This window comes from Onychostoma macrolepis, chromosome 04 (assembly GCF_012432095.1).
Source record: "Onychostoma macrolepis isolate SWU-2019 chromosome 04, ASM1243209v1, whole genome shotgun sequence".
NCBI classification, from domain to species: Eukaryota; Metazoa; Chordata; class Actinopteri; order Cypriniformes; family Cyprinidae; genus Onychostoma; species Onychostoma macrolepis.
Window position 1 is genome coordinate 10,032,038 of NC_081158.1, and position 13,487 is coordinate 10,045,524.

At 37.4% G+C, this 13,487-nt stretch overlaps 2 protein-coding genes across 6 annotated transcripts; both read left to right on the top strand.

Moving 5' to 3' along the window:
• Window positions 1-1,136: 1,136 nt before the first annotated feature.
• Window positions 1,137-6,636, top strand: LOC131538784 (uncharacterized). 5 transcript variants are annotated; one of them, XR_009270671.1, is made up of 4 exons: window positions 1,137-2,177; window positions 3,055-3,210; window positions 3,882-3,973; window positions 5,045-6,636. XR_009270671.1 is itself a non-coding variant. In XM_058772902.1 (2 exons), exon 1 carries the CDS (start codon window positions 1,150-1,152, stop codon window positions 2,128-2,130), a length of 981 nt encoding a protein of 326 aa, XP_058628885.1. In that variant the 5' UTR covers window positions 1,137-1,149; the 3' UTR covers window positions 2,131-2,177; window positions 5,045-6,636. The 5 variants fall into 5 exon arrangements, 2 of the variants coding, with proteins under 2 accessions (XP_058628885.1, XP_058628884.1); XR_009270672.1 differs by having other exon boundaries at window positions 1,137-2,168; XR_009270673.1 differs by lacking the exon at window positions 3,882-3,973 and having other exon boundaries at window positions 3,055-3,101.
• LOC131538482 (uncharacterized) lies at window positions 3,193-8,804 on the top strand. The gene is made up of 5 exons (XM_058772354.1): window positions 3,193-3,210; window positions 5,045-5,343; window positions 7,053-7,181; window positions 7,394-7,900; window positions 8,308-8,804. Exons 1-5 carry the CDS (start codon window positions 3,193-3,195, stop codon window positions 8,696-8,698), a joined length of 1,344 nt encoding a protein of 447 aa, XP_058628337.1. The 3' UTR covers window positions 8,699-8,804.
• The last annotated feature ends 4,683 nt before the right edge of the window (window positions 8,805-13,487 follow it).

Below are 13,487 nucleotides of genomic sequence, written 5' to 3' on the forward strand. Positions count from 1 at the left end.
TGTTGAGCTAGTGGTTGCTCCTGTGCATAATGATGAATCCATCTCATACCTTGAAAGTAAAATAGTTGAACACAGACAGAGGTACCTAGAACTGTTCCCTGATGTCAGACTTCTACCAAAGCACCACTATCTTGAACATTACCCTCAGATGTTGAGGTATTTTGGCCCTCTAACGGCTGTCTGGACAATGCGATTCGAAGCCAAGCATGGTTTCTTTAAGAAGATTATGAAACACACTAGTTGCTTTAAGAATGTACCTTTGACTTTGGCTTCGAAACATCAGCTGATGATCGCTTTCCACATCAACTCACCATCCTATGGTAAATCTAGCCTAGATGTACCTAATGTGTCCACAGTCCCAGTTGATGTACTGAAAGAGGAAGTGGCTCGGGCTATTAGGTCTAAATACCCAAACGCATGTGAAGTGTATCTTGCAAAGAATGCATCAATTAGTGGCATAACTTACAGCAAAGGTATGGTAGTTGCTCATGGATCAGCAGGTGGCTTAGCGGAGTTTGCTGAAATTATTCAGATTTGTATCATCAATGAGAACTTGTTCTTCATTGTGAAAGTGCTGTCAGGGTGGTACAATGAACACTATAGAGCCTTTGAGCTGAACGTGTCACCTTCAAGAGAAGTCAAGCTTTTGGCACTCAGTGAACTCGCTGACACCTATCCATTGGCTGATTACATGGTTGGATCAAACCGGATGGTGACCCTGAAAAGGCATATCCTTATAAAAGGTTGGTTAACAGAGTGGCAATTTATTTTTATTTTTATACATCTATGCAATATTTTGGTGAAGTTTGGCCTTGAAGTACAAAGTCAAGGTATTGTGCATGCTAACATAACTACTTTCAAGAGCTGTCTTATTCTGTTATTGACTTGCTTGACTTTCTATGAGCATGCCACTTTACGTTCTCAGTATCATTGTTGCATATTGATTTTGAGTTATTGTCTAACATCAATTTAACTCTTATTTACTAACTTCCTTGTAGGCCATGTTTCTATCTTGCATTTTTCAGCCACTAACACAAAATATATATATATATATATATATATATATATATATATATATATATATATATATATATATAAAATGTATTATTTTTATTTTTTTCTCTCCATCTTCACAGATTGAGACGCATAATGACGCATGCTCCAGCCATTATTAAAGTGATCCTGGGAGATAACAGCAGTCAAAGACTGAACTTTCAAAATGGACTTCCAGATTCTGTCAGTGAACTTGTTACCGAGGTACAAAGACAGTGTGGCATTAACACTAACTTTAGGCTTCAGTTTATGGATGCACTATTTGGAAATGAGTTCCTGAACCTCACTTCAGTTAATGAAATACAGGACAGAGGGACCGTCAAACTAATCCCCATAACACAGGCCTCGGCTCCACAGTGTGCTGATATCCCTTCAACTTCAGAGACTGCTTTATGCAATCCCTCAGTGGATGAAACCTCATCCATGTCTAGTGTGTGTGTTGACACTGACACACTCTCCACAACAGTTTTTGAGACATCCAGCTCTAGACAATTTTGGCCCACCTTCTTCCATGTCCCTCAGTTTTCCTTTGATGCAGAGCTGAAACTTGAGCGAGGCAATGCAGCATACAAAGAGAAGGGTACATTTCTTATTCCAGATCCTAAACTGAAGTCAAACATTCTTGAAGGCCTGGTTCAAGAAATTGTCAAATACAAAGTTTATGCCACTGATAAGGAGTTCAACATCGTTGGGGAGGCCCTTATCTCTAAACATCCTTGTCTCACCGAAAAAGGCTCCCTGACAGGATATGCTGGTTGGAAAGCTAGCTTAAAGAATAAACTCGCAATTTACCGCACTCACTTGAGAAAACTGGGATGCCCTGAGGTACTTGTAAATTCTGTGAAGCACAAACCAGCAGACAAAGCAAATGCTGCTGCTGCCATCAAAAAACCACGGCGTTCTGAAGTAAACTACTGCCCCCCTCATCCCACCGGAGAATCTGATGAGAGCCTTGAGAATCTGAGAGTGGCACTTCTTTCAGAGGTGAAGAAAAACAACAACAGGGAGGTGATTAGGATGAAAATGAGAAGACATTTTCCCATAGAAGATATGAAGTGGTTCGTGACACACCCATGATCCAAGACTTCAAGGCAAGATGGCCGGCTCTCTTTGATGTAAGCGAGGTATGTCATTTAACAAATTTTGGTGGGTTGGGGGGGTGGATGGTTGGGAACCCCTGCTTTACAATAAGGTTGCATTTGTTAACATTAATGTATTGAAGGTATAGTTCATCCAAAAATGACAATTACTCACCCTCATGTCGCTCCAAACCCACGAGATCTTTGTGAACACATTAGGATATTTTTTATGAAATCTGAGAGCTCTCTGACCCTCCATAGACAGCAATGCAACTGCAATGTTCCTAGGTCTAGAAACGTAGCAAGGACATCGGTAAAACAGTCCATGTGACATCAGTGGCTCAACTTCAGTTTGGAAAGCTACGAGAATACTTTTTGTGCGCAAAGAAAACAAAAATAACTTTATTCAACAATTCTTCTCCCCTGAGTTACTGTCTTAGAGTATCACAACGCATATGCATGCTTTAAAGTGCTTCAAGTGGGGTCATCCAGCCTAATTTCATTCTCTGAAAATATTAGTGTAGTGAGATGAATAATATTGTTGAATATTGAGTAGTGGCAAGGAACCCATCAGGTGATAGGAATGGTCAGGAATGCGGTTGTATTTGTATCTCCAGTCAACAGATACAATTTGATTTTAATGTGTTAGTACATGTTGAAATTAACTTTAAGATTAATAAATGCTAGAAAAGTATTGTTAATTGTTAGTTCATGTTATGTAAATGTAAAGTGTTAACTACCGGTAGTTCTAACAGCAAAACAAAAATAGAGTTGGGTTACTTGGAAAGTCATAAGAAGAGTTGTATTACAAATAATATTCTAGTTTAATTTTGAAATTACTAATTTAATGATAATAGTTTTTAACACTTTCTCTGGGTATGGCTGTATTTTTACAAGTATTTTTATTTATTTATTTTTTCAGATAAATGCTGAGTTTAAGCGCATTACCACCGTGGCCCTGCAGTCCAGGTTTTTATCACAGATCGATATGCTGTCTGACAAACTTTTAAAGGTATTTCAGAAGCGAGGAGGGCAAATAGGAAGAAGACTGCAGAGCATCATGGAACCCATGGCTCAAGTATGTTAGAGTTTTTGTCTGTGGTGTGTGTATGTATAATATTTTTTTTATTGGGGAAAACACTGATCTTTATTAGAGAACTGAGGCCAGTTGCATCATCTGGACACTAGGGATGTAACGATATTCAAACTGAATCGGAAAAACAATACACCACCCACGGTATGTACTGCGATACTCCTTGGCCTACCCTGCTTCCTGCTGAGACAGAAAGCAGCGTACGGCCACGATGGTTTTGAATTGCTTAAATCACATTGAAAATGAAGGTGCCATTAAGGGCATCATGTGCAAAACAGATCTGCCATATAGGCTACATAAAATTGTAATGTGAACATGACTATAAAAGAATGGCATGTTTCAGCGCATTATGGGAAAAACGCATACACAGTTATATCTTCATGACTAACATATTCCAACTTGCAGTGAGTGGCTGCACAAGCGAACTTAACTATTTTATTTAGTGCCAGGTCCAATGACTTGTTTGCATTATTTAGGCATTCGTTTGTTTTATTTCAAGGCAATAGATTTTTGGGTAACACTTTACGAAGCAACAGTTTCTAAATTCTTACCTACCGGAGTTTAGAATTCCATGAGCAGTCCAGTCATTTATATAGATCTGGGGGAAAGATTTAGTATTTAACACAAACTGTGCTGCTCTTGTCACCCTTGCCCAGGATGATGGCGTCGATGTTGGGCGAGAGTGTATTATCAAGGGGCTCTCGTATACCTCAATGAGGACCTGGGCAATTTGGTGAAAGAGTATGTGGTGAGTACAATTATAAAGGTTCATTAATTTAGATATTTCTTTCATTAAAACATTGCTCATTACATTTCTTTCATACAAAACATTGGTCATTAACAAACCAACCCACTAATTAGATAATTGATCAGTCCCTCCAGGAATTTACAGGGCTTTTTTCCCCCTGATTTCTGTGGCCTAGAATGACTGAATGTGCAGCAGCTTTTTCTCAAAATTTGTGGCATTTCTTGTTTTGCAGTAAAAAATTCACTCTTTAGATAAAAGGTTGCTAAATTCAAAAGTTTTAAAACAAAAAAATTAGTCTTAAATATTTTTTACAATATGCTTAAAAGATTATAACAATTATAACGTTTACATTTTAATATTTTTTTGCCCTTTATTTATTTGTTTATCTTTATTTTGGCAGGTTGCTGGAAAGTGTAATATATAACTTTATTGTAATATATAATATTGTGTGCAATCTGTCATGCCCACTGGAGTCTGCTCAGTAGATCACGCATGTGCTAATAGCTCTGAAGTAAAATAAACCTTAAAACAGAACCTACTCCGGTCGGAGCAGGTTATCTTCAGAGAGCAAGTTGCTGTGGCTGCTTACTTACCCTGAAAGTTACCTCTGTTTTTGTAACCCAAAAGTTGAGGTTATCCACTTACTTGCCCTTAAACATACCCAGGTATGCCACGTTACATGCTTTCTGGAATAAACCCCTGGTTTTGTAGTGACTTGTAGCCTCTAATATGGTTTTACATTTAAAAAAAAAAAAAAAAAAAGCATGTTATGTAAATTACATACTTGACATTTGAAATTGTAGCGCAAATGACAGTGCTCAGGTAAGTTATTAGCTTTATATATAAAAAATACAGTTGACACTGAACATGAATAAATACATAAGGAAGTAAAACACAAAATAGATAGGTAAAATGAAAACCAAGTTCCAGTGAAATGTCTTCACAGTCCTCGATAATGCCTTTAAGGCCATCATATTTTTAATTATTAAATTTTAGAAATTGCATGTTATAATATTCCCAGAGCTGTGCCCAGTGTTATGTTGAATCTCATTTTGTCTGTGCATTCTGCAGGCTGCTGATGAAGCCTTCATCCAAAATTCCATTGAGGAAACCACAGTGGGAATCTACATTCTAAAATCTCAGGACAGATCTGAGGACATTGGGATTGTCCTCGAAGGCCAGAAAGTCTTACAAGGCTTGGACAACTTTGCATTAGCTACAGCAATGCTTTTTGGTCTAATGTATGCACTTAATCTGAACTACCCACCTGAAATGAAATTTACCTTTGAAGTACTTCAGAAGATCGTCATGGAGCTGGAAGGCTGCACGTTATCAGTGAAAGCTCAAGTTCTCAGAAACAGACTCTTTGAGTGAGGTGTTTCCATGGGACGGCAGGAAGACATGCAAGGTAGTTTCCTGCCTCTTGGAATGAGGACCATTTTTTGTTTTTCATATCACACACTCGCAAAGAGAACCTACATCACACATACAGCGTAAACGGTTAAACAATGTAGGTTGGCCACTTTATTTTGTGGTTTGGATGTTTGTTTGTTTTGTTTTTTTTGTTTGTTGTTTTTTATTCTCCCTTGGTCAAATTTGATTGGTTAAAAGGACCTCCACCCAGAACTGAAAAATACTTGAAGCTACAGTGATTTGACTCGTCTTAACTGCTTTTAAAACTGAAAACAAAATTAAGGGAAGCTTTGGACTACTTCATGCTCTTCATTGCTGTTCACCTCTTGCACTACACCTGTTTGATGGTGTCTCGTCTTTTACTTAATGATAGAGGAAATGTTGTTTTTCTTAATTAGTTCATTGAATTTAAGCTTTTTTTTTTTTTTTTACTTCACACAGAAAGCTTATTTTTTGGTAGCCCATACTCTGTGAAAAATTTATTTTTCTGTTAAAAATAACAGTGATTTGTCTTGCCTTACTACTTTTAAAACTGAGAAAAAAGTAAAAAAAACATCAAGTGAAGCTTGGAAGCTTTGGACTACTTGTTACTTATGACTGTTCATCTTTTTCACTACACCTGTTTGATGGTGAATTGTTGCATTTTTACTGTATCTGATCTGGTCTATTGACAGGAAATGTCGCCTTTTCCACTACACCTGTTTGATGGTGTCTCGTCTTTTACTTAATAATAGGAGGGTGTTGTTTTTCTTATTCATTGAATTTAAGCTTTTTTTTTAACATCACAGAGAAAGCTTATTTTTTTTGTAGCCCATACTCTGAAAAATTAATTTCTGTTAAAAATAACAGTGATTTGTCTTGCTTGGAAGCTTTGGACTAGTTACTTAATACTGTTCATCTTTTTCACTACACCTATTTGATGGTGAATTGTTGCATTTTACTGTATCTGATCTGGTCTATTGACAGGAAATGTCAGTTCATAGTCATCCATTCATCCCATACTCTGAAAAATTAATTGTACTGTTAAAAATATACAGTGATTTGATTTGTCTTACTGCTTTTAAAACTGAAAACAAAATCGTCAAGGGAAGCTTTGGACTACTTCATGCTCATCATTACTGTTTGCCTTTTCCACTACACCTGTTTGATGGCGTCTCATTTTGTACTCTGACAGTGGATATGTTGTTATTGTTCATGAAATTTATGCTATTTTTAACTTCACACAGAGAAGGCTGTATTTCTGTATCCAATACTCTGTGAAAAATTAATTGTAATGTTAAAAATACAGTAATTCAAGAAATGTTTTCTTTGTCTTATTACTTTTTTAAACTACAGTAGTAATGTTGTAGCTAAGACAAGTACAGTAGATGTACAAAATACATTTGAGGAAAGTCAGCCTATGGTATTATAAAAAAATTAGAACCAGGTGAGTTTTATTGAAACCATTGCATACATGAATGAAAAACATAAATATGTTTATATAACAGATTATGTAGCTTTAACATGTATGGATCATGTTCATTTAACAAACCTAAATTATGTAGCTTGAACATATATAAATCATGTTCATTTAGCATATATAAATCATGTTGAGTAAACATAACTTTAATATGTGCAACCGATGTACATATTTCTTTTATGTTAATCCAACAAGTTTTTTTTTCAGTGTGTACTTTCGGCTCAGTAGGGAGCAGTTCGACAGCTTGTTGAGCAGAGTCGGACCTAGAATCTCAAGGATCCATACAAATTACAGAGAGCCAGTTTCTTCAATGGAGCATCTGGCAATTTGTCTGAGGTGGGTGATTTATATTGAAATAAAATGTAATAAAAAAATATATATATTTTATTTCATAGGCTACACACACAGTAGGCTATATACCCCATACATGTCTTTACCCCACTCCAACCCACACATCAGTTTCTTAATTGGAGGTGGTTAAAAGTTTTGCTGTTTTATTTGTACTGATAGTTAGATTTTACTGAACATTATAATGTCATTAATTTCAGATACCTGGCAACTGGTGACTCCTACACCACCATTGCTTCTAGTTACCGAGTAGGCATCTCCACTGTGGCAGGCATTGTGCCAGATGTGTCCAAGGCCATTTGGGACAGTCTGGTGGATGAATTTCTGCCTGTACCAGAGACTGCTGATTGGCAGGAGATCGCCCTTGGCTTCAAGGAGAGGTGGAACTTCCCCAATTGTGTGGGTGCAATGGATGGGAAGCATGTGGTAATCCAGGCACCACATAATTCAGGTTCCCAGGATTTTAATTACAAGGGAACATACTCTGTTGTACTTCTGGCGGTTGTGGATGCAAGGTATCTTTTTAGGGTGGTGGATGTTGGAGCTTTTGGTCGGAACAGTGATGGAGGGACCCTTGCTGCCTCCGCTTTTGGACAAGCCCTGTGGGAAGAGAAGCTGCATCTCCCAGAAGATGCTCCTCTCCCAGGCACTGATCACCTGGGGCCCATGCCTCATGTCTTTGTGGGAGATGAGGCTTTTCCCCTCAGGTAAGTTATATTGATTGCACCTAATGGTCTAGTGCCTGTATGTGTGTGTGTATATATATATATAAAATTTGTTTATAATAAATTATTATTTATTATAATAAATTATTCTTTGTTATACAATACATTTATATATAATTTGTTTTATCTTGGATCTTGAGTTTAACTCTGAACAGGAAAAGTCCCTAGTTTTTACATTATTTTTGACATCAGTGGTTTTATTTTATGCAGCTACGAAAATACTTTTTGTGCACAAAAAAAAAACATTTATTCACCAATTCTTCTCCTCCGCTTCACCCTAGCGCCATTTAAACTATCCCTTTAAACTTTTAAATGTTTTATTATTGGTTTATATTCAGTTGTAGCCTGTATCTATACATATATCTTTTTTATTCTCATTTTATTACAAGGAGGAATGTGCTGAGGCCTTATCCTGGAAGAAACCTCTCCCAACCACAGAGGATCTTCAACTACCGCCTTTTACGAGCCAGAAGAGTAGTTGAGAATGCCTTTGGGATTCTTGCTGCACAGTGGAGAATCTACCACCGGGTGATTGGAGTGAGCCCTGCAAATGTGGATGCCATTGTGAAAGCAACAGTGGCCCTTCATAACTTCCAGAGGTGGAACTCCACAGTAGAAGCCCCTGCCCCACAGGAAGAACAGCACTTCCCTGCACTTTCACGCTTAAGGAGAGTGAGCACCAACAACTCCACCCGAGAGGCCGTAGCTGTACGGGAGTCCTTCACCAGCTACTTTTCCTCTGCCGCTGGTGTAGTGCCCTGGCAACACAACATAGCCTGATGTGCCCACCTGTTGTCTCTGCACCCCTCACCTGCTGCTGCTTTTCCTCTTCAACATAAAACAAAGGCTCTTTTAAGAGCCACTCACTTATTCTTAAAAGATCTGATTCCTGATTAAACATACACGTTTCATTTGCCATGTCTTTTAATTGTTTGAAAAAACATTTTTAACTGCATAGTTCATACATTGAACAAAGATTAATCACTGTAACATCTGAATCAAAACACGAATCATGAACTCAATTCTGTTACAAAATAATGTACAGAGGAACATTTAGTTAGTTTTTAGAATGTGTCTGTTTTTCAGAAAAAGAACATTAAAGTACTTGAACATAAAAACTGACACCGAGGAACAAACGATATATAAGAATTTATTTCTCACGAAAACTCAGCCCTGTGTAAAGCAGCCAAGAACTCGATTTGTACTTCACTTCTTTTTCACGTGACAGTTTTCTGAGACGTGGGGCCAGACTTAAAAGAAAAAGCTCCTCCTCATCTGGAGACTGGTTGAGCACATTCATTAATTGCTTCTCAAACTCATCCTTCTGCCCCTGCCTTTTTTTGGTCTTCACTGATCCCTGCGGTGCTGGCATAGCCTGTGAAGTGCTGGATGCTGCAGGGACATGGGATACATGGGGTGCTGAGATGGATGTGGGCTCCGAGGATACACCAGGAGGGTCAGACAGAGTCTCAGAAGACTCAGCGGCCAGAACTGCAGGAGTAGACAGGGAGCTGGGAGATACATCGGTCAGGTAAAGGGTAAAGGTTTCAGTTGTGGTTCCAGGTGGTGCTGATTGAGCAGCCAGAGGTGATGAGGTAACCTGGGGGCTAGAGGATCTCTCTTCTAGGGACAGAGACATATTGGAGGAAGTGGCCCTCTTTCTGACATGAGGCTCCAAGAAACTCATACTGGAGAAATACCTCCATGTGGTCTTCTGTTCTGCCCCTGCGCCACTCTTCTTCTCCCTCATTGTCTTTCTCTCCTTAATATATCTGTCCCTGAGTTTTTCCATCGCCTTTTACACTCATCCTCTAAATAAGTGGAGAAAATGTTACCTTTTTTTTTGTAAGAACACATTTGAAAACTATACCTCTACACCATTTAAGAAACGTGTATACTTTATTTATAATACCACATTTTCGATAACAACAGAGTTTTATTTCAACAAAGTAGTGGTGGAGGCTAGAGGAGGAATGGCTTTTAACACAGTGCTGCTGCTGCCCGTGTCTATTTCACGTAACAAACTGACGCATACTGCCTACCTACAATAAGCTACCTGACTTTAAACACACCTGACATGCCAACTTGAATAGAGATGTGTCTCCATGACACAGCTTTTCTCCCGATGTCCCTATACGACCGCAAACTTGTATTGTATAGCTCTGGAAATTCAGACACACAGAGAATCAGCTGTTCATCCATTTTGAGTTTGGCGCTTGTTTGGATGCCCCGTTTCTATTGGCTGCGCGGGGAAACGTCACAGAGCGCAGCGGCAAAAGTTGAACTATTTTGAACTTTGACCGCCTTCGCGCCGCGCAAGCCATTGAAATTAATGGGTTTCATAGCGCAGCGTAGCGCATTCCGTGTCCTGTGTGAAAGGGCCTTTACGAGAGAGAGAGAGAGAGAGAGAGCGAGCATGTGTATCAAAGATGAGAGCTCAATAATAACATCAGCCACCCATGTGATTTTGTAACAATTAAGGACTGCCTATCGACACGAAGGTTTGTCAAATGACAATCATTACTTTAAAGAGAAAGTCCCTCACATCTCTGGATCAATTGTGTAGCTTTAACAAGGATTAATCTTTAATGAACTCAATCAAGGCTGGCATTTTACATTTGATTATTCAGTGTACCAGAATATTGTTAGACATATCTGAAAAACATTTGTTATTGCTTGTAAAATTGTTATTACTGACAGCTGACAATGTTTGATGTATATGTATAATAGCTTTATTAGAGCTTTGCGAAATTATACAATGAAAATGATTTGTTTTTCTTTTTTTTCTAGTTTTGATTACCATCTGATTGGTGTAAGTGATTAATCCAGCAGTCATTCTCTACATCTGTGATTTGCCAGGTTCATAACACTGAGTAGTCAATAATGATTGATGGAAACTGAATCCATTTTAATTCTTCAGACATTTGCAATATCTCACATATTCAGTGATGTTTCTTTCTTTCTCTTTTGCTTGTGTCAGCAGCACCTATACACCACAACGGCTCTTTTAAGAGCCACATCTTCTTTGTCTTTGGCTTTGTAAGTATATGGTTTGACTGCCTTTCAGACACCTTCTCATTATTTGGGTTTAGGTCAATTTATGTTACATCATGCAGCAAGTTAAAGTAATCAGTAATGGCTTAATAACCTATGTAGAAGATTTTTATGGATATTAATCAGAATTATTTAGACATAATCAAGGTGAATTTTGCTTATAAGGTATCTGTTGAATCTTCCAATATATTCTGAAGGCCTCGGTGTCAAAATGTGTACGTGGCAAAGCACATCTGGAAGAAATGAGGAGGGGGCTTTCTCCCCATAACAAATTCTAGAGGGTCTCTTCTCCTCTGGGACAGATAGAGTTACATACACAAGTGAAATGTATGCATATGACTTAACCTTAGAATCCGCCTTAAATGGCTTGTATATAAACCAGAGACAAAGAACAGTCGAGAAGCTTTTCTGAAGAGAGAGCTTCGGTGTTATATCGGCCGAATAAAATCTAATTTTTCTAGAATCAAAACTCCAAGTCTTTGTTTCATTCTTCGAACTGCGGGGCGCGACACTTCACCTATTAATGGGATAGTTTTGTAATAAACAATCAAGCATACTGCATGTGTTTTGCCATGTTTATAACATAGCCTACTAATTAATCAATGATCATGGATGGACAATGGGCACATTTTAATTTGAACAGACACAACTCGGCCATATTCAGTGATGTTTTTTCTTTGGATATATTTTGCTTGTGTGTCAGCAGCAGCTACATACACCCCAAAGGCTCTTTTAAGAGCCACAGCACAGAGCGTCTTTGGCTTTGTAAGTATGCTTTGACTGACTGTCAGACATCTTCTTAGCATTTGTGTTTATATCAACATCATGCAGCAAGTTAGTCATCCGTAATGTCTTAAGACATTAATTGGATAATTGTTGTAATAACCAATCAAGCATCCTGCATCTGTGATTTGCCATGCTCATAACACACTGATTATAGTTAATAATCATTGATGAACAATGGGCACATTTTAATTTACAGACACACAACATATTCAGTGATGTTTCTTCTTCTGATTTCTTTTGCTTGTGTCAACAGCAGCTACATACACCCCAACACAGAGCGTCTTTGGCTTTGTAAGTATATGTTTTGACTGACTGTCAGACACCTTCTCAGTATTTGGGCTTACAGTATATCAATTAAAGTTACATCATGCAGCAAGTCAGAGTCTTTTATTTCTTAATAAAGACATTGAAGGGATAGTTGTACCACCGGTTCATATTTGACATGTTCATAAACTGTTCATTTGTCAAAGATACATTTTTCTGCAATGATTCTTTAAAACCTTCTGCACATGTCAGTCAATAAAGAGATATGTAATATTCAATATTGAAATATCCAGTCATTTTATGAAGTCAGTTTTATTATTATTATTATTCATGTAGTCATCATCAGGGTATATCTGCATTGTACCTCTGTTTTATTTTTTAAAACATAGCTATCTGGGCACAGGCTGTGTTTAAGCACAACTTTTGTTTATTATTTTCTGACTTAAATTAAGTTATTTTCTTGTCAACACAACTAAAAAAGTATTTTTTGTTTTCAGATGATTGAAATTGAAAAAATCAATAAAGTTATTGATATAATTGCATATAAGTTTAGACTGCATTTTAGCAGTTCCATTATGTTTACATGGTGAGCAGGAAGGATCATGTTCGGTTTAGTTAATATTGTTTAGGACAAAACATATTAACCTGTAGGAATGTGAAGGTACATTGTGGCCACGAGATCATTTTGTCAAGTAAACAACATCTTTACATCGTGGTCACGTGTGAAGTCATGACCTCGAGATGTTGATGGAACAATATCCTTTTCTTGTGGCTTAGGCTGATTATACACGGGGCACATTTTTGAGCAATTTTGCCAGGCAACTTTTTATCATCAGTCTTAGAGTTTAATGTATTTATTAATATCCATTTCTGAAAATCCCAGGTTGCTATGGTCAAGCAGGTTTGTTTATGTATTAAACTTGTGGCCATGAGAAAAGGATATTGTTTTCCCAATGTAGGATCTTGAAGCAATGACTACACACTTGGCCATGACATAAAGATATTGTTACCTCCACAAAATGATCCTTTTGCCACAGTTTATTATCACATTCCCCACAAATGCCCACAAGTTAATGGGCATTTAAAGCATAATGCTATGATGACAACAAAACTAAGTAAAGTAAATATGTTCAGTGGTGATCATTTGTATTATCTTTACAGACTTCACCTTAAGGTGCCGTTCACTATTGTGACTTTGAAATTTGCATTTGTCTTGCATATTTTGCATATGTTGCAAAGCATCACATACATTTTTTTTGTTATTTAAATAATACTAATTTAATTTAAAATACTAATGAACCGACTAATTCAGCAGTAGTTTATTTTGCCACTACTATAGATGTGTATCATTAACTTTTGTTTATTTGTTTTTTTTAGACCATCTGGCAGTTATGTCCTCCAAAAAGGTAAGTTCAATTATACGTTTGATAATGGGTATAGAACACATCAATTTATTGCAATAGCG